The 22,589-nt window shown below is 36.4% G+C and overlaps 1 protein-coding gene across 2 annotated transcripts in view; it reads left to right on the top strand.

Annotated features, from left to right (window-relative positions):
- The first annotated feature begins 1,734 nt into the window (after positions 1-1,734).
- Positions 1,735-22,589, top strand: part of LOC138933520 (homeobox protein abdominal-A homolog) — a 28,225-nt gene continuing 7,370 nt past the window's right edge. For both annotated transcript variants that reach the window (XM_070296280.1, XM_070296279.1), the window contains exons 1-2: positions 1,735-3,797; positions 7,837-7,869. In XM_070296280.1, the coding sequence (XP_070152381.1) occupies positions 3,044-3,797; positions 7,837-7,869 (787 nt within the window). In that variant the 5' untranslated portion in view covers positions 1,735-3,043. The remainder of the gene's footprint in view (positions 3,798-7,836; positions 7,870-22,589) is intronic.

The raw sequence follows: 22,589 nt of genomic DNA, 5'->3' as shown, positions 1-22,589 counted from the left end.
GTTGATTCGATGCATATTTATGATTCTATTTTGACTACAAATTTCTAAACGAAGTTCTTGAAATTCTCAATTATAAATTACATTGTCATATTTTTCATTAATATGAGTAATGCCGGTTGTAATAATATTTCTCTATAAATCCTTAAAGAAATATTTTCTTAAATTTCTAATGTGATTTACAATTATTGATGCAAAAGAATTTTTTTTTCATTCTTTTTTAACTAATTAATTATCTCGGAAAAAAAATAATGATCACAGCGATACAACAATTACGAAACGAATAAATATGTTTTATTTTATTAGACAAAAATATATGAAGTTTCCCAATGAAATAGAATGTGTAAAATGAGTTGTCCATCGTATGAAACGTTGCGATCTAAGCTCTAACTTTTATCCGCCCCCACCAACCTCTTGCACCTTATTACCTTTGCGTGCGATATTCACGGTACATCTTCTATCATGATATTCGCTCTCTGATGTAAGCCGCGCTCCCTCTCGCGAAAGCCGCGTCCACCTCTCGCCCCAATGCGCCACCATTCTCACGTAGAAATGCCACTGCGATATCCCAACCGGGACGAGTTCAGTGGTTTCCAAAAGTCGACGATTCGACGGCAGTCGTATCGCGCCAATTTCTGTAATACTTGGCGAAAGCAGAGACGGGAGAAAGAGAGGAATGAATGGGAGAAAAAAAGGGGAAGAAAAATATGAATAAAATATCTCCTTGTGTTTTTGACAGATATTCAACAAAATTATGTATATTTTATGGACTGAAAAAGATAAATCTCTAAAAGGTGCTTTAATATCGTATTAATTTTTAACTATCTAATAACGGCTATTTTTATTGTTATGTATGAGAAATGAAAACGAAGTATGAAATATAATGCAAATTATTTTTCTTCGTAAGAGTATTCAGTGCAACAAAACGTCGTTTGGAATTGACTATATAATATTAGGTTTGTTTATTAAATTATATATATAATATCGATTAAATCAAATTAATATATATCAAATATATAAAACAGAAAAATAAAAAATTGAATCGCAAAAACAATAAATATGTATAACAAACAGTAAATATGAGAAGACAATAACAAGCCTCTAAATGAAGAATTTATATGATTATATGTATAGGAAAATAAACAAGTAGAATTACTTTGCTTTGTACTATGTATAAGAATACTCTATTGTTGAATAGATATATATTGTATATACACATTATATTTGTATATATTTCATTAGTCCACTATAAATTTTACTTTATTATATATATATTTATAAAAAACTGCTGCTTTTGAAGAAGTATAATCACATGCACATCAGATTATCGAGTAAAAAATAATAAGAAGAAAATTCTGCTAAAATAAAAAATATGCCTAATGCAATTGCAAATATAAGAAAAATAATTTTTGGTTGCAAATGAAAGAGAGATATATTTGAGAGTGTATTCTCTCTTCAAGATTTAACGGAATCACAAATCCTAAAAAATTTTAAAACTAATACAGGATAGGAAAGGAAGTGAATAACGCGTGCGAAGCAAAAAATCGAAAAAAGTGCCTTGCCGGATGCAAAAGAAAAAAGAAATAATTTCGACGGAATAGAGGAGACGAAAATAGCGTAAGAACGAGATAAAAAGACTGCACTCAGACGAGAGAGAGAGAGAGAGAGAGAGAGAGAGAGAAATAGAAAGAATGAGAGGGAGAGAGAAAGGAAGAAAGAGAGAGAAAGATAAATAGAGAGTAACCTAGAAAAGGACGGAGAAAATACCGTGCGAGACGTTGGAACGTTGCGAAGTATAAGGCAACGTGGCGAGCACGACTGCACTGGCGAACGTACGGACCGTCGGACGGACGGAGCACGCCGGGTATACGAGCGAGCGAGCGAGCGAGAGAGAGATGCGTGGAAGGCTAAGTGTGGGAAGAGAGTCCGTGATATCGGCGAAAAGGAAGATCGGAGCGAGAGGAGAACCGATGGAGAAAGAGACCCATTCATCTTGGCGCGCCTAGCACGCCCGCGATTGGTCCGCCTCGGGTGAGGCCGCGCCACGATTGGACCGCTCTGTTTACCAGCTGGGTACCCCGGCGCGTTCGCGACGACACTCGCGAGAAGAGAGGGGGGAACGGAACGGGAGAGACAAGCGGCGCCATTATTGTAAGGGGTTACATTTAGCTCGCCGTGGGTTGTAGTACGCGGCGTTCGGGATAGGGGGCTATAGTACCTTCATGCATGGCCCATAAAGGATTCGTCGACTATCCGAGAAGTACGCAAGAAACGGCTTCTAACACCTGACAGGGGCCACGCTCTTTCTCTTCTCTCTCCTCGTGCCGTCGCCGGGTTTTCATCGTCGCCCAATTTCCGAGTTGGGACTACGAGTTGGGTCGTCCGGGGTGGGTCCGATCGTGAAGAAGGACCCGCCGCTTTATCGCCGATTCTTATTCCGATATCGGGTGGATCCGTAATCGGGAGGGCGCGCGATCACACGAATCGAGCGGAGGGTCGAAATTTTCGCACCGCGAGGATCCGCGAAGATCCGCGGGTCTTCTGACCCTAAGAGAGAGAGAGAGAGAGAGAGAGAGAGAGAGAGAGATCGAGAGGAGGGACATGTCATTTGCCATCGCGAACGATCGGTGATTCGTGGTCCAGTCGTTTCCCAGTGATCGCGTGCATCCCGCCGCGTTCGGTATTGTTGTTGTGATAATGTGCTGAGTTGCATAAGTGGTACCGGTAAAAGTGGACGTTAATTGTTGATAGGGAAGGAGATAGTGGATGGGCGCGGGGAGAGCGATTAAAACTCGAGATATCTTCTTGGAACAGGCGGCGAAAAAAAGTGTGCGCGGTTGCCTCGAGCGAGAAAGCGCGTTTTCTTTGATCGTCGATCGAGAGACCGGTGTATGTATCGTCATCCGTGTGATATTACGGATTACGCAATGAGGCAACAGCCGATGGACGCGTCGTCACGGTGTCGGTGTTGAGACACTCGTCCCGGTCGTCTTCCGTCCGGGCGTGTTCTCGGCATCGGGTCCGCATCGGCACCGACAGCGGCGATATGAGTACGAAATTCATAATTGATAGTATGCTACCAGCTAAGTACCAACAATTTCATCCGCAACAGTTGTTCTCAAGCGCGAATCCAGGTACCATCCAGGCGTGTACGACGAGTCCGGCCACCGCGAGTCTAGAATCGAGTCTATCCGCGGCTGCAGTAGCGGCCGCGGCGGTCAATTACGCGCAACAGCACAATTCGCCGAGTCCGACGGGTTCGAGTCCCCAGCACTCGGGTAGCTCTGCTTCCACATCACCGGCGGCGCGTACCACGTCCGGAATGTATCCATACGTATCCGCCGCGGCGGCCCATCATCATCATCAGCAGCAGCAAGCGGTGGCGGCCGCCGCCTTCGGCGCCACGTCCAGCATGGTACCCGGTTTCGGTTCCACGGCTGCGTCCAGCGCTGCCCTGGCCGCCGCCGCAGCCGTGGACGCCGCGACCGCCGGCGATAAGTCCTGCCGTTACACGGCCAGTTTAACCGGGAACGTGGCCCCCGCGTCGGCCGATCCTATGGTTAACTATACTCTGGGTCACCATCATCAAAACGGCGCTACACCCGGTAGCCTCGTTTCTTCCGCGTCCGCTTCCTCGGCCGTGTCCGCTGCCTCGGCCTCCATGGCGGCGGCGGCGCAATTCTACCATCAGGCGGCCGCCGCATCGGCCGTCGTTGATCCTTTGACGTCCTGCCAACAACCTACCACTGGTCAACCTGGAATCTCGGACATACCTCGGTACCCGTGGATGTCGATTACCGGTGAGTTTCCCTTCGATAGGTTGCCATTTCTTTTCTTTTACGGTCTCTCTTTTTTTTTTTTTTTTTTTTTTTTGCAAGATATATACACCGTAATATTTACATCGTGACGAGAATTCGCGATTTCATTGTCGCAGTTGCATGACTATATCGTGGGTAGTGTGCGAGTAAACTCTTGCAGAAGTAGACTTATGAAGAAAAAAAATTATAGCGTCGTAAAACACGTCTTAGGCACGTCTTTCTTTTAGCTGGCTAATTTGGCGTTGAATTGGTTATTTCTCGAATATCGTCGAATTATTAAATTAAAACCGTAAATATACTATTTACAAATTAATATTCTATAAATCGAATATACAATAGACTCTATCTAATTTATATCGAATGTTAAATGTTCCTTTATTTCGTAAGAATTAATTAGAAATATATAGGTCTGTTTCTGCATCTTTATATTGTTATATATTGTATCGATTGCGATACTTCTTAATATCGCTGCGATACTTTTTTTTTTTCATCTTGCATGATTGAGAAAATGTGCATTAAGGATCACATTTTGCATGAAATTTTCAGTATAATGTGACGACAAGAAATGCTAAATTGCTTTCTATCGCTATTAATCATCTAAAATATATAGAATGTACAATATAATAATTAAAAGAATATAGGAACAGTTAAATGCTATCATAAAAATCATCATTAAACTATCATTTATTATCATATAATAATTTTAATATATAATTAACTTAATGTGGACTCTTTTCTTTTAATTAAATGATAATATACAATATTTTTATGCAAAACACATGAAATGAAAAATCACGTATGACTATAATCCTCTATTTTCATTGTTTAAATCTATTTGAGAGAGAGATTTAATTTATTAATTATAATTTATTAATCATAATTATTATATTTTATTTATATGAAACTTATTATATGGAGAAAAAAGGAGGAAAAAGCGGTTTTTTTTTTTTTAATAAAATTATTATATATAATTTACAATCATAATTAATTTCTACGAAATTTGCAATTTTTATTATAATTATATTGAAAGACATCTAGACAACAGTTTATTTGCTGAAACAATATACATATAAGTATATAAATATTGTATATTTTTTTCTGAGAAGAATGATATGCGTTAATAATTGTATATCGTTCATCATTTCTCTTCTTTACACCGATGGCGCGTTTGATAATGCTACATAATAACGATACCTGCTGTTTCATAATTTTACACGCATTAGAAAACATTTTATTTTTAATATATATACATGCAAGAATATTCTCATTTTATCGCAATGTTTTTTATGACATGATTCTTCTGCTAATTAGCTGATTTTACCCTGATGAAAATATCGGAATACTTATAATTTTCAATGAAAAATATTCAACAGTTTTTGATAAACTAGCATTATATGTTTCTTTAAAAATTATATTATATATTTTATATTGTTTATATATATACACATACACACGAAGAATGATAAAAATATTCTTATATTAATTTTAATCTTCACGATTTTGGAATTACAATTTAGAATATTAATTTAACTATATAATTATAGTCGCAACATTGTCGATAAAAACGTTTGGAATGTAACAGGTAATTTTCAAAGAATAACAGGCGTGACTATTTAAGAATAATACTTTACATTATAAATTTCAGTCCCAGACGCTGTTGTTACCGCACGAAACTTAATGTTACTCCCTGATACAATACATTGTATACTGCACCTTGTCGGAGTAGTGTCTTTGTCTGCCAAGGTGTTAGCTAGGACAAAACGCCGACGGTATTTATCACGTATATTTGTGGCGAACAATACAAGCCGGAGTCTGTTGTCTCATTCTTGACATTGGCGCTGCGCGCGAAAATTGTTTACCTTTTTTTTTTCTCATTCGATATTGTTGCGACGAGCAGCGCGCGAAATAACTCGCAAGAGGTCGCGTGAAAAACAAGCGTCGCGATTTCGTCCGTAGCGCGCTGACAGAAAACCAGCTGACTCGCGTCACTTCTTGCGCACGAATAGCATGCGCGCGATTCTACATTGTCGCAATTTGATTTATCGTTCCTGGTATACTCCGTTAAAAACTTCAATTTCAATTGCAACAGTTGCCGTATTTGTCACATCTAAACAACGATCGGCGGCGTCGACCTGGCTGAATTCACGCGAATTAGCGCGCGTTTCGCGTACTTTTTAACCGGCTTTAAGCTATTTAAGCGTTGCCGCTTAAATTTTACAACGAAACTTTTCGGAGAACGATCTTTCGTTTGCCAATACATACACACACACACACACACACACACACACACACACACACACACACACTCGCGTGTGTTGCCGCATAATAATATAATACAAGGCGTACCCTCTCTCTCTCTCTCTCTCTCTCGCGGAGTAAAGGAATCGTGGAATATGTATATTGCGATTAAGTTGTAATCTTTGAATATGCAAATTATTTTCCGAAGCCCATTTTGCTATCAACACGTTATAATAATACTTGGCGTTAACGTGTTAACTTTCCGTTTCGCCAACACGTGAGATCTCGCGTTATGCCCACCGCGAAATTATAATCACGCTCGTGTAATTTCTAATACGCGTCGCGATAGTGTCGATTAGCAATATAATTATAATAAAACTTTCTGCTTATAATTTACACAATCGCTTACCATGTGTCATTATAAAAAATAAATAACGAACAAGCTGACGCATTAATTCTTGTGTTTACATTATCTAGAAAGTTAAATCGCATAAATTATTCGTCGACTATCTCTTAATTAATTGTCTCAATCATGATTTTCAGAATAATCTATTTTCCGATTATTCGTATCATTTTATGAAATCAATCTTATAAAATCTCAATCAATATTTTCATATTTAAATTTCTCTTACATTATTTAAAGCGTTATCTTTTACTTTAGTAGCGCTTTCGCATATTTTAAACGACAACAAAACGCAATCTGATATTATTTTCACTTTAATGCGCTTCTATGCGTTAATACTTTTATAATTTTCTTCACTTCTGTTCTTATATTTGATATACTACTTTGGAGAATTTACGGTTTTTCCGAGCACTTTTATATTGTCATACGTCTATTTATGCGTTAATAAGTTTCTTATCTATTTCATGAGTATGTAAGAATAGCTTTACGACTTAGGGAGAGCGAGATGAATGATTCAACTGACAGTGTAGCGTGACGATTTTAGTTTGCGAGATCTCGTAGCGGAATCAGAATCACGTTGGCAGTCTATAAGTATACATTATTTTCTCTTCATAACGGACAATCAACATTATTTCAGTTTTAATTTAATCGTAAACGAATGAATAATCGCGAGTGTGAGAACATTGCATTTTTATGTATCAGTTTTTCTAATGTAGAGCCAGTAATACACTAACAGACAAGTCTTTAATGGATTATTTAATTGATGTATATTTACGTATATAAGATATGCAGGTATCGATTGTGTATTATTTTGAGTCTAATTAATATAAATATAAATATATATGTCAACATTTAACACATATTTTTAAAATTATTCCCATCTTTTACTGTGGGAGATCAAAGACTATTTTGAAGTTTTTAATATCTCTTAGGTTACTAATGTCAATCTAATTTTATCTCTCAATCATTAAATTCAATCATTTGCCATTGCCGTTTAATGTTTACGATTGACTAAATTAGACTCATATAGTTTCTTCTTTTCTATTTCTTGAACTGTATCTTAATCTTATATATATTTATGTAATGTTTAATATTAATGCATGTGTGTTACGCGTTTAAACGATATTGTGAATGTATCTTGTGATACGAATATATCTTGTGAATGTTATATTGGGAATGTTGTGCTTAAAAATTCTTGCTTATTGCGTTATCTCAAGTGCATGTGTAAAGTTTTATAGCTTTGAACTATGCATGAGAGACTGACTTTTAAAATTCTATATTACCAACTTATTAATTAATATCACGAGTAAAAAGGCAGGAGACGCTTCTCCATTGATTCGATTTTCTACGGATGTTTTTATAAATCTTTTTGTTTTGCAGATTGGATGAGTCCATTTGATAGAGTTGTGTGCGGTGAGTATTGCTATTAATCTTAGGATGCTTTTATATCATCATTACATTATATTATAATGATACTATCATTATTTGCGCACATATTCGTTACATTATATATATTCCATATTTCTACGAATATACAAAGTATAACAAATTTATATCCGAAACTGTTTGTAAATCCAAAAATTTTAATTGTGGGAAATGATATTAATTATTCGGGAAGTCATAAAAATAATAATTTTTTAAAACTGCAATACGATTAATATTATTTATATTAATTATGAAGCATAGATAGTCCTCTGAAGAAAACTACATCTATTTTACATAAAAGTATTTTGATCCTGTGAATTGTTTTTAGTATTGATAAATGGTATTGATAACCCTTTCATATGTGTGTAGAGTGTTAATATATGAAAATCTCTTTCTATTAATTTATATTCACTTATATTATATTATATCCACTTTTCGTTGCGCGTAAAGAACGTAATGGAGCTCTCGCAAAAATACAATATAAGCGTTTAATATAAGATCTATATGTCTCAGACAAGACCTAGACTTCAAGAGAGAAATGGTTCTTTCCATATACGAGGTTACGGCCCCACGTGCTAGCCACATTTCTTTCTTTCTTCAGTTCTTTCTTAAGTTTAATGTATAGACAAAATATACTATGGCCGTTTCTTAGACTGAAAGAGAGCGATAATCTTTCCTTTTCTTAAGTTTCCTTCTAACAACACTGACCTTACCCGGACATTACGTTTTCATGTACAAAATTAAAAGTTACAAGTAACATTTCCAATACAATTCGTTCCTACACGATTGAACCTGCCGATCAGTTATTCGGGTTTAACAATCTGGTCATAAATCTACGACAAAAAATGATATAGTTCCAAGTGTGCCGAGATGCCAAGGTCATTGTTCGGATCGTTTACGCGGATCGTGCTACTGGGCTCTGCACGCGCCAAGTCCTTACCCTATTCATTTATGTTAGTTGCGCATGCAAGAAGGACATGTATATGGGCAACTACACCTGTCGTCACCGTGATAATGTTAGTCGCGAATAATCTCTGTGACTATCTTTTATACGGCCACTTACGAGTCCACAATAGCGCAGTAAATACCGATTAGATAAAATTAAAACTTTAGTCGTTGGCTTTTATCGCGATGGTTTGTTTACATCAGGCGTATCATAATTTCAAATAGGCATTGCCGATCACTATACGAAGTTAACAACTGTAGAGGGAATGCTTAGCCCGGTAGGAAATTACATTTCAATATATTCGAACGGGATAATATAATATCTGTCTCCATATACATTCAATTGGCCGATGAATGAGAGAATACGCATGTATTCGCCATACATCCCACTACTTCTTATTAATCTTTCGTGAATCTGCCTTTGTATATTTCAAGTTATATCACTGGCAAGGTTAACCGTTATTATTTTATATTAGCATTAATTAATAAATCATTTATATATTTTTGGATTAATGATATATATATATTAAGCAAATATATAAATGAATAAAATGACATAGTAAATAACATAGAAAAAATTTTGATAAAATAATAAATTGAAGAATGATAAAATAATAATGCATAGTCAATAAAAATAAAAATGGAAAATGTTAAAAATTATAGATTTATACTATCTCAATAAATATATTATTTTAATTAGTCCTCACAATTAAAATCAAAATCGTAAAATAATAAAATTTATTATGGTAGAATAGAACAGAATAGAATGTTTTTTTTTTTTTTTTTTTTTTGTAGTACTACTGCATTTATCGCATGTATGAATTCAGTTGAAGTGCTCTTAAAATCCTTTTCTTTACTCGTGACTCTATACTCTTTGCTATGATTCATGTGATTAATATGTGAATGCTATACTCTGAGATTTCTCGAATCGGTAAATGACTCAAACTTGTCTTTCAAGGTCGCATCTCATTAAAATTGGTTGCATCTAGAAATACAAGGATCCAGTTATTTATGGTACAATCGAGAGATAAGAAACTGATATTTCTCTGAAAAAGAAGAAATAAATAAAGAACAGAATACATTTTTTACCGATTGTCTAGGTTTCGGGAAGTATAATTTTGAATATAAGAATAGTATGAATTTTTATTCGATTGTATTGTAACGCTTATTGATTACTGAAATAAATATTAAAGTTACTCACGCGACTTTACAATTTATTTTCACGATACATACTTATTTTAGGTATATATTTGTATCCATTGTTAACCGTGATATTAGCATATTTTTGGCGTTAAGAATCTGTAACAGTAATGTGTCAATCGCATTTAATTATTACAACAAATTCTATCTTAATAGCCGTATAAATATAATATGTCACAATAGAGATGCATATAACTTTTATATTCACAAAATTATTTTTCCGCTAATTAAAAATTAAGAAAATATTAATTCTATTTTTTACTTGTATTTTTAAAGGACGGCTTTACATTTTTCCTGTGTGCGACTGATACAAAATTCGACAGATTCCTTCAGATTTTTTCGTATTCTATTCTTTCAGTTCAACAACAAAGATAATTTTTCTGATTTTCATTCGACTGAAACGAACATTTTGTCGATTAACGGAATATCCAACTCCGCGTTAACCAAGCGAGAAATTGCTGGCGAGGACGAATTTCTAATCTGTCTCACGAGCACGGGAACATATTCTGACATTGAGGTTCACAGGCACATGAATGTCTAGCTGGATTACTATGTGTACACGGGGACTAGCAAGAGATAATGTATAATTTATAATCAGACCGATCCCGCGCGCCGACAACGGCGGGTAGAGTCCACTGCCCCAAAAGCCGCCAACCCCTCATTAGCATTCGATGATGGCTGCCGCGTCCTGCAGCGTCGGTATTATCCCATTTCATCGTCCCTGCCTCCCTTACCTGGACCTATCTTCGTATTCTCCCGCCTCCGATCTCTCTCTCTCTCTCTCGTCGGCTCTCCTCGTCTCTCACACATGAACGCTACCTCCCTCGCCTGGATCGCGTCAGCATCCAGCAGGTATATCCGACATTGACTAAGAAAAAGAATAGCTCCCATCGAAATTTTATCCGGAAAATTTCATCCGAAATTCTGTTTTATGCCCATAAATCGACTCGCGGCATCTCTTCCCATTCTTTTTATTTCCATCGCCATTAATATACGCTCCCTGTCGACGCGTGTAACAAACTGTACCCGAATTTCGAGACACGCGAGAAATCGGAGGGTTGATCGCGAAGCGGCTCGTAAAGGGAACTTTTGTGGGACGTGGAATCGATCGGAAAGAAATTCGTGAGGCGGGTGGGGATGCACGGGGAGGACAACGATCCAAAATTTTCTTTATCAGTGTATGACGAGAGCGTGACGTCTTCCGAGGTAAGCCAAGCTTCCGTAGACAGGTCAGAATCGTGTTGTCACAGAGATTATTGAAACTGCAGTTTTATGGGCCTTAAAAGCAGTTTAATTGCCGTTATATAAGTGTTTATATGCTGCCGCAGGTTTGGCCTGCGCCACCCCGAACGTTTATTTTATGGTCATACGGCGGCGGCGACGGCGACGGCGACGGCGCGTAATTCCGTTATGTCGCGTGCCGAAGCCATCACACCAGTCAAATTCTCAGGTCCGATCGGTCGATTCCGAAATATCGCGTATAACGTTTATACGCGACGGCCATCCTGAAACGATATCTTACCGCGTAAGCGTAAGGTATTCGAAATCGGAACGATTCCCGAGGATTTGACTGATACAATGCTCAACCTGAGAAACGAGTAAGGTTTTACATCTTGTCGCCGCGTTTTATCGAAAGAAAATTGTAACGCAATAATTTACGAATATAACGTTAATCAGACAATTATTATGCGATAAGAAGATATTTGTAAGAAAGCGAAATGATATATATTTGTAAATTTCTTTCAGAAACGGATATTCTGGGGGACAAAAGTATGTAGTCTATAGCTAAATTTTGTCCATTTAATATTCTCTCCAATCTTGTAAATTTTTAATTATATTTTAATGTCACTTATTTCCGAGCATTATTTATTGTTAAATTCTAAAAAAGAATTTTGTTTTTAAATATATTTGCTTTGAATATATTCATTGTAAATATCCATTGTAAATATCTATTTTATGATTCATCATAATGTTCCTTGCTTTATCAAAGAAATTTTACGATACGCAGTTGTACAATAAAATTCTTTTTTCAGTTTTTAACTCTTCCAAAAATTGACTCTTGTCTATCGTTGAAATTTTCACTCTTTGTCGCGTATTGCCTATTTTTTTTCCTCGCTATCGTAAAACTTTACCTGAATACCGTGAAGAAGAACAAAAGCTGATGCTTAACAATTTAAGATTTTTTCCATCGTGTAAATCACGGCGTTGCTTCACGCTGAGCCAAGTGAAAGTAAAGGCTTTGATCGTATCCTAACACAAAAATCAACCGCATCGCGTTTACAAAGGACGTCACGCGCATCGGCATTTTTCCTTTTTTATTTATTTATTTCCTTTTTTTATATGTCAGAGTTGATTTAAAAATCTCCAAATCGTACAATCGGGTGAACAAGATTTTGTTATACAACCCTTTAACTTCTGAGTGAGACGTATATTATATCAAAGTTATCGAAGTTGCTTTTATCTCAAGACACCTTTTTCGCTTTCAAATAACACATATATAATAAATCACTTCTTCGCATTTGACAATTCTATAATCAATTGAAAATAATCATACAATCTAGTATTATTTATTATATTGCTATTATTTTTTTATCATATCCTGACAATAATGCTATCATTACTATCTGCAATTCGCTTGCTTCGTTTATTATGAAACATTTTTATTAAAAAAGTGATTTCATAGATTAATTTACAGAGAAGTGTTAATAATTGTACTCATGAATGAACATATTTTGAATCGTTGTATCAAAATATCATTGCTTGACAAGCGATTAATTTGCTTAATCATGAATCAATGATAATAAAGTAGATGACAACGATGTTGAATTAAAATTTTCCATTTCGATCTTCTGTTTAAAAATACTGATGACAAGACATTTTGAGAATGTGTCGCTTCTCAGCATAACGTTACTCATTGATTTAAAACTTTATTAAAAAAAAAAAAGGATATATATACAGAAAAAATATATAAAAATTAAAGTTAAAAATAGATGATAATAAATATCAATAAATTATAAAATTATTTCTATGTACTTTTTATATGTGAAATCATAACTTTAAAGCATATCTATAGTAAAGTTCATCATCATGAATAAAGTTTAGAGAAAGGCAGGTTTTCTGAGTCATTGATCAAAGAATGAACTATCGCTTTAATGGAGTGCTATGGCGTCAAATGGAACTCTAAACAACGATATCATTATCTGCACGACTGTCGTTGTAATCTCATTAAATTATTTCAAACAAACAGCGTTCGCAGAGTGCACTTATCGCTGGGTAGTGTGTGTCGGCTTTTTAAATTAATCCACAAGTGTACTCGTGTCAATTCCAATAATGTTAGTATGTATTTCGAACATTTTGATCAAAACACATTTTTGTAAATATTAATACATATATATATATATATATGTGTGTGTGTGTGTGTGTGTGTCGCGTACATATGTCGAGTAATAATTTATTGAAATAGATAATGTTCCAATAAATTAAGAAAATGTAATAATCAACGGTGGAGCTAATAAAATACGTGTAGAAGAAAAAATCAAAAAAGTCACAACAATATAAATATAAAATGCCAGAAAATAATCAGCCTACGCAAATGATTTCGCGGATATTTTGGATTAATCGTTTATTTGTGAAGCGATGTCTGCGACACGTTGAGATAGATGTTTTAAAATGTATACTACGTATCACTGATACCTTTTTATCAATATTGTGATATCGAAACGAAGAGAAATTCTTTCTCTTTAACATATTTTAATTTACATTTAATTTATATATAATATTTGCTTTCTATCGTTTCTGATAATTAATATATCTCGGATCTTTGTCATATATATATATAACATAAAATTTACGCCGCATTATCACTCGCGAGTTCCTCGTATTTGAAAATTTTTTTACACGAAGAAATTCGTTGGTGGCTAATATATTCGCGATAATGCGGGGGATTAAGACAGGGTTATTCCGATGCCATTACTGGCATCATCATCCTTGGAGTATAATCATTATATGAGCGGAGAGGCGATGGATATAAAGGAGCCGGCGGGATTCTTAAGGTGTTTCATATTTTCGCAGAGAGAAAGATAGAGAATGAAAAAGCTCATACCCAACGCTGGAGGGAATATCCCGTCCATAGTTACGGAAATGTATAGCGTTGACATACGGAACGACTTTGTCCAGGCGAGAAAACGTGCTCTCTCCGGGCGCGACGTAAGCCATAGCCACGTGACACATTCTTCGTCGCGTGCGTGCTCTTCTTCGGCGTCTACCTCGGTCACAGTAGTGGAGAACGAGAAGGGCTCACTATCGTAACAAATGTGGGCCGTTTGCATAACATGACGACGAGCAATTCGGGCAGGTTTGACGGCGATATAGACCTTCCAGCCAATGTGGATCTTCATGGTGAGGAGAGGAAGGGAGGGAAGAACTGGCGGGCTCGTATACCTAAGGGAAGGGAAGGAGAGGAAGACGAGGGCGAATCGCGACGCGTACCTAAGGGTTCGACGGTAGGGCGACGCGGCATCCCAAAAGGGAATTCCCTGTTTAATCTACGTCTCGGGGATAGCCAATATCGAATAGCGTACGCCTCTTTCCCGTGTGTTTGTCGCAGGCAACAACGCCATATAATTGTTGGAGATCGACGTCCGGAAATATACATTTGCATTTTAACGTGCGGCGAAACGTATGTACGCCATGTAGTATGGGATACTTTGATTGTCGAACGTATTATTTATACAATGTGTGATGGAGGGGAACTTCTTCGAAGGGATCGGTCGACGTTTCATCCAACGAGGTAGAGTTACCGGCCTCGAGGCGTTGGAGTTCAATCGTTCGTAAGATGATCCGTTTGACCTGGGTGATCTCGATATAATCTATTATTCTTTTAGCTATCCACTCGTGTGAATTACGTTTCTGGTTAGTTATAATAAAATAACTTTTGCCCGGATATTAATTATCCGTAATGCACCTTACGGTGCGTATAAAGAGAAATGAGCGTATATATACTTCTTCTATAAACTCATTTACTCAAATCAACCGCATTTGAACCGCATATATATCTCATTTTCTTTCTGGGCCATAAGTTTTTATTCCCGCTGTATATAATTAGGCTCTCATAGAAAAATGAAAATCTTCTCGATAAAACAGTAATATTTCATAAATTTCAGTCTTTTAAAGAGATACACGTGGACGATAATAGTAACAGTTTCCGGAAGCTTCACGATAGACGAAATAGTTGTATATATCGTAGAACGATTCGGGATTTAGATACCGCATAGAGTACATCAGCATACTGTTTCACGCGGCGCTCTGATACCGCTTACCACAATTGTTATCCCCCCCGATAAAAACTAAGAGCACTATTTCCAGCTTTTGTGTGTGTCATCCCGCACGGTTTAGATACGTACTATCCTTCTTCTTTCTTGCTTTCTCCAATCCCGCCTGGCAACATATGTACCTGCGTACATATTTTTTTCAATATTGTATTATGTAAATATAAATATTTATATATATATATATATATATATATATATAAATATTAATAACATTCTACGATCTTTTATTGATAAACTAAGAGCGAATAGCTTGGCGTTCTATAAAATTTTTTCACGAAGAGATTCATGTTTATGCAGCATAATATTGATCGCGCAATATCTTCGACTTAATTATCGAATAGCAATTATTGAATTAGAACAGATGTACGATAAATAAAATTGAAACGCTTACGGATATATATCTTGTCAGTGGTATAATTCGTGCGCGCATACGTGAATTTCTTCTTCATATCTTTGCACGTGATTAGAAGTATTTCGTTATGATTCTCAAATATCGAGATGCACATCTCTTGCGCCTCCGTTTGACGTATACCACATTCACACATTCGCGCACTATTTTATCATCGTGTGTGTGTAGAAGCTACACCAGCACCTTGCGTCGAGTAAGTACCATAGACGGCCAGAGAGAAGAGAGGTGAAAGCAAGAGAAAGGGAAAGAGAGAGAAAGAAAGAGAGAGGACTTGGAGGGTGTGCTGGCTTATAACAGTAGCTAGAATCGTTACCAGTGCTGTGGAATCGAGTGCGCATGTGCGCGCAAATCCCCTTTGTTCGCATCATGTGTCCAAGTTGAACCAGAGGATCCAAGAGGAAGCGTGTGTACGAAAGTATGAGAGAGGAGGAAAAGAGCTACTCTCTCTCTCTTTCTCTCTCTCTCTCTCTTTCTGTTGGAGGAGAAAAAGTTCTTTTATCTTGCAGCTATTGTTATATACGTATGTTTGCCCAGTGAAGGTTCTCTAATTACAGATTATCTCTATAGGCAGATAAACATTACAGATTTTTTTCACCGATGAACGTTAAGAGTAACGTTTTCTTTTTTTCCGATTCTAAAAATTTTCGAAAATTTTTCGATAAAAGGATTTGAAACGCAACATTTGAATATTATTGATTAAAATTGCGCAGTACCCTAGAGACTTAATTATTGAATTTTAATTATTTAAAATTAGAACACGTATGATAAATAAAATTGGGAATTTTGTCTTACATTTTAAGCGATAATTTCTTCGAGTTCCTTAAGTCTTCTGTCTCACAATCAGAGCAAGTAAGATAATTCACAGTGGTGTTTGCATACAATTTATTAGATGCGTTGCAGGATCCTTGTCTCACGGAAGCTTTTGATACACTAAACGCACAAACTACGAAGATATATCTGTTATATACCTGGCACTCTCGGATACATTTTATAGGAATGTAAGAAGAAGAATACTCTTTTTCTTGGCATAAAATCAAAGAATATTGTGTATTTCTATATATCTGGAGACGTTATACTCATGACGTTCGCATTTTTAGCCTCAATAGAAATATTACAAGCCATCAGACTCAATAAACGCGCGAAGATCTGTTAGTTAAATATATTTTAATGGAAGCGAAGGTCATAGAGTGACAAGTTTAGCAGTCTGATTGAGTTGTTATCAGCAGCAAGTCATACTCCTCCGTGATACTTCTTCTTGATATATAGATCAAGTATCAATTTGAATATAGAGTTAGGTGAGATTTTTAGATAATCTATCGCTTTTACATTATACTAAGGTTATTACGATTTCATAAAATCTTAAATTTTGCTTATATGTATATAATCCTTAAAAAAAAAATATATATATATTGATGTACAAGACAATCATGTATATGTATATTCTTTAGTAGTTTATAAAAAGTTATAAAGTCTAAAGCGATCGAAAGATTTTTCAGCATTTCACTAAGAGTTCAGATCGAATTACCCTCTCGATGGAGAAGGTTGGAAAAGGATAAAGGAGAGTACGTGACGTTAGTTAATATCGTAAAGCCGCAACGTGTTCTGATTAAACATTATGTGGATCCATTTCTTACTACATATTCATACGTCTAAACTAGGTTTGATTCGATACTTTTCTTATATATCCAAATTAATAATGTTCAGTTCGATGATATATAATTGCATATATCAAATTTTATTTTAGAATGTCATCAATATTAATATATAAATTTAAAGTATATATATATATATATATATATATATATATATATATATATATTTGTTTCTTAATTCTTAAAAAAGTTCTTTATTGCTTTTATTATTTTCATAAAATAATATTAGTTACAATTATATATGTTATATACAATTTGAAAAAAAAAAAAAAAAAAAAAAAAATTCTTTATTTTATTTTGCTCATCGAGTTCGAGTTGCATAAAGTCTGCTCCTCGTCTTTACTTTCAACTCTACTAATGAGTAATAATCCTCACCGAGTCTCTCTCGCTGTCTTTCTAGACTTATTCCGCGTCTCGTTTCGTATCTTTCGGAAGCCATAGCGCCTAACGTCGGATGTTCTAAATTGCACGGGCACGACTTTTATTAGCGGAAAGAGACAACCGTGGCATTTGCATGTAATGGCGTAGGGGGTGGGTTGTAGTGGAGTGTGGTAACACGGGGAGTGTCAGAAAATATGAGAATAGTCGAAAAGGGCGCTGCAGGGCGTGATAGAGAAACAGAGAGAGAGAGAGAGAGAGAGAGAGAGAGGGAGAGAAATGGTGGGAGATGTAAGGCCGTAATTAGAGTCTTAGGGGTTCCATGGGGGTAGCTGTTCGCGCTGTTGCCCTGTCGGAGGTGAAGGTGGAAGCCGTTAGTTAGAATATAGAGGGTAGCAAGCCTCCGTTACGAGTTTTAAGAGGGGAAAGAATGTTTGCCAACGACATTCTAATACTTTATTCTTTATTGTAAAATTAAAATTTAATCTCGTTTCGTATCGGCCCTCTCGCCCTGCGGATGAGATTACGCGTATTTCGAGCCTGGCGCTTTGCCGACAGGTTTATTTTTGAGAATTGCTGAAGATGTTGCCGTCAACTACTGCCGAAGATTTCTTTGCTAAGGCAAACTAAATTAGTGCACATTATAGAGGAGCAAATAATGCAATTAATGCACATTATACGCGACATATATTTATTTAATTAAAAAAATTACGCTGCCGATCGTGCAATGAATTTTCGGAATATGCATCATGCATTCTATTTGATAAACTTTTAGCAGTTTTAAGCATACTAAGCGTGTCAGAGCAATATGACATTATATGTATACGGAAGATAGCCAGTTCTTCGGCGCGTATGGATGAGTTATCGATTTGATAAAAGTTATTGTGACGTTTACACCTCGTTCACGGGCATTCAATTATAAATATTTGCGTATTATCTACACGTTCGCGCACATATCGCGCACGTGACAGCGGATGTGTCGTACGAAATTTGACATCTTCCATAAACCCGGGGCATAAGGATTAATGAAAAATTCTTTAATATCGTTTTAGATATAAATATAACGAATAAAAAGATAATATCAATTTATTTTTCTACACGTTTTCATAAAGAAGTGTATCATATATGAATATTCTCTGCACGAGATTTTTGTAACGTTATCTCTCTAAATCCATAAATTAAATTAATCTGACAATTAAAAAGGTTGAATATTAAAAGTGATGCATTAATCTACATGTAGAATAATTGAAAAGATATCAGCGGAGAGGAATTTTTACAGCAGTTTATTCTATATCTCTTCCAAATCCGCGAAATATGCGCAGCTCGCTTTTCAAGATACCCTCTATCAGTGCAAGACTCTCTGGACCCTTCTTATAAATTTTCCTTCTCGACTTTACAATTTCGTGGGAGATTAGAGCTCTTATTGTGCCGTGGCGGCACAATTGACCGCCATGTAGGTACGATACCGCGCTACACACGCCGTGAAAGGCACCGCCGCGCCACGCATCTGGCTACATTCGATCTTTAGGTGGACGAGAGCCTGCGTATTCTCCGTGTATGCACGAACACGCGAGCACGCCGAAGCGTGCGCGTGTGGTAGATACACACCGGATAATGGGAGGCACCCTTATGGATGGCGTTTGGGTTCCGCCGGGAACAATGGAGCGAACTTCCCCCTCTCACCATCCATCCTTGTCGGAATCCTTTATTGCCGCGCCCGATGTATATATACGAGAATCCTCATACACACACACACATATATATATATATATGTATGTATGCATGTTATGGGAGATATGTATCTATATATATGTATATACAGGTATGGATCTGCCTTTGCCCTTCCAAATATTCCCTTTGGCGTACCTGTGCGCTTCGCACACAATTTCCAACTAGCTGTCCAACCAATCAGGATTTAAGTCTATTGCCGGTCATGATGGACGCTACGCGTGCGCGCGCACCTGTGTATCCAGCTTCCAGACGGATCATCTTTGCGGCTCGCGTTATTTTCCATTTAATACAAATATCTGCGCGTACTTGCGGATTTGTTTGAGACGCTTTTTCTCCAGATTATAAATGTATTTCTTAATTTATATTAATCGATTTATGATCGAATATATGCGGTTAGATTTGGATGAATGATCAAATAATTAAGAAAAATAAGATTATATATATATATACATGTTATGTGACATCCTCGCAAACTACTTGTGGGGCTCGTACCGCCATATATGTAATAACTGAGGAAGCGATAAATTGCTTTCATGGTGGTTAATGTCAGTGTCAGGTCGGCCACTGCAGGCACCAATCGCAGCACGAGAATGCTCTAGTTTCTAAATCGGCGAAAACTCTTCAGATTGTTCTCATAATATCAATGCCTATTTCTTTTTTATATCCATAACATCGTATATATGTAAGCGGCGTATGTAAAAATAGTGTTTTTACGTAAGAGTTAGGGAGCAAGTCGTAATTGCACACAATCGCAGTAAAGCCGAGAAAAAGATTGATGTACAATTGAATGTATAAAAAAGATTATATATTAAATAAACTTTATGAGCTTCATAATTATATATGTTTGATATCTCTTTTTCAATATATAGTAAAATTATTAGCAATGTGCAAAAAATTTAATAAAATTATCATTATATACTCGAGTAAAGAAGATGTGTGATATATATATATATATATATATATATATATATTTATGAAACTATTTTAACAATTTATTCATGAATGTACGTAGCAATACATTAATTTCTAAGACATTTATTAAACAATAATATAGCATAATAAAAATGAAAAAAAAATGAGTTGATCATAATTAGCTAGAATTGATGGCTAATACATTGCTAATTCATTTCAATTAATTACATGACATGAATCTATTAGCGGCGCATTCTTCCAGAAATGACATTTGATAATGTTCTTGAATTATGTGCCAACCTATGTATGTATAATTATATCGCAGACGCAAATTTTATGTGGTTCGCTTTCTTAATTAGCCACATTACGTAGATGATTTATTAATTGTATACCATTGCGAAAGAAATATTTGATAAAATCGTCTGAAGATTCCAGGATTGGATCACGAAAAGTGGCAGTCACTTCAAGTGGATCGAATAGTCATTCATTTTGACTGGGACAAAATAGCTGGTAGAGACTGCTGTACCGTAATAGCGGCAATAGGGCCAGATCGTCGTAAATCTAAAGAGGCGTTTAAATGTCAACCGCTCGCCTCGTGCGCGCTTCCATGCGATTTCGATTCTTCTCGCTAAGCTTGATAATGAAAAACAATTTTATTTTCATTCTAGAGTTTAGCTCATTTGGTTTTTATTTATATAAAGATGCTATTAAGTCTTTTATTAATATTACATAGAATAATCTGATCTTCTCCATATTTCTTTTAAGTCTTTGGGTTTAAACTTGTGATATATTCTTCACGATATCCGTAAGGAACTTCTCTTTGAAAACTACACTGAAAACTACTTCGAAAATTACATCTTTTAACTTACAATTGTTATGTATAAACCGTATTAAGAATTTTAGAATAATTCTTATAGTGTGAGATCGGATTTAAAGCTCGTCTTTTCCTGGATTTGAAAAAAAAAAAGTGAAATGCTAGAGTAGAATAATTTGGCGACAGAATTTATGATCAATGAATCAATGGATAATAAAAATAATATTTTTTTATTTGATTTCGAGATTAGATAATCGTTTAAATCTCGTTGCATTTTGTGAAAATGTATTGGTAATAGCGATTACTGTTTCGAAAGGAAAATGCGTCATTGATATACTCTAATAAACAATCTCTTAACAATTTATTCTCCGAGTATACATCCGAATTGTAAAATTATCGAATGACGTCGAATACGACGTAATGTCGGACTCACGTACTATTCGACTATTGGTAATAAACGTCGGAGATATTGTATTATTTTTTTTCACGATACTACGATAGAAAAATCATGGCGCTGTCAGTTGCAAAGCAACTGATCGGTTGTCAGATTTGAATTTTTCACGCCGGTTATGCTCTCGATAACAAACTGCAATTTCGCGATAATAGCATCGCAACAAATCGAGCATGTAAAAAAAAAAAAAAGAGTTTAATCAACAACCATCGGATAAAACAACGATGTCTATCTATATACATATACATGCTTAGCGAAGCTGAATAATCGGCCTTGAATTAGAATTGAACCGGATACCTGGCGAGATGCAGAGGTAAGAAAAAGTGCGCGGATTAGCCATGTAAATCGCGCCCGGACTTGAAATCGGGACGGCGGAGTTATCATGGACATTTTTCCACGCTTGGCACTCTCCTCCATCTTTTCTCTCGTTCCTTTACATATCTCTTTCACTCTCTCTCTCTCTCTCTCTCTTTGCCGTTTTTTTTTTTCGCAGAGTCACATTCCACCTCTATTCCCTCCTCTTCCTTCAACATGCCTCCTACTCGATCGCCCAACTCTATCGTTCTGGCAGAGGCTGCAGTGACCCCGAGACCGGCGATCAAGCGAACCGTGGGTCGTGGCTACGCGGTATCTCCTCTCTCGTCCCTCACCCTCCTCTCCCCTGTCTATCCGCCATTCCCCTTCATCTGGCGAACTGTCTACATTTTTCACCGGCTCGAGATTTTATTCGCCCGCAACGTCGCGAAATTAAGCCGTTTTGAGATATTTATGAATGGATCGCTATGAGAGGGGCTCACGCATCGTCTCTCCGGCGGTCGAACAAAGAGAATTTCAGGCCGTACAACGCGACGCATCTCTGAGAACGCGAGGGTTCTCCTCCCTCTCT

The sequence above is a fragment of the Polyergus mexicanus genome, unplaced genomic scaffold, assembly GCF_030449975.1.
Source record: "Polyergus mexicanus isolate NDT 795.1 unplaced genomic scaffold, iyPolMexi1.0 SCAF_5, whole genome shotgun sequence".
Classification (NCBI taxonomy): Eukaryota; Metazoa; Arthropoda; class Insecta; order Hymenoptera; family Formicidae; genus Polyergus; species Polyergus mexicanus.
The sequence above is the reverse complement of the archived record's forward strand: the minus strand, read 5'-3'. Positions and strand labels throughout refer to the sequence as shown.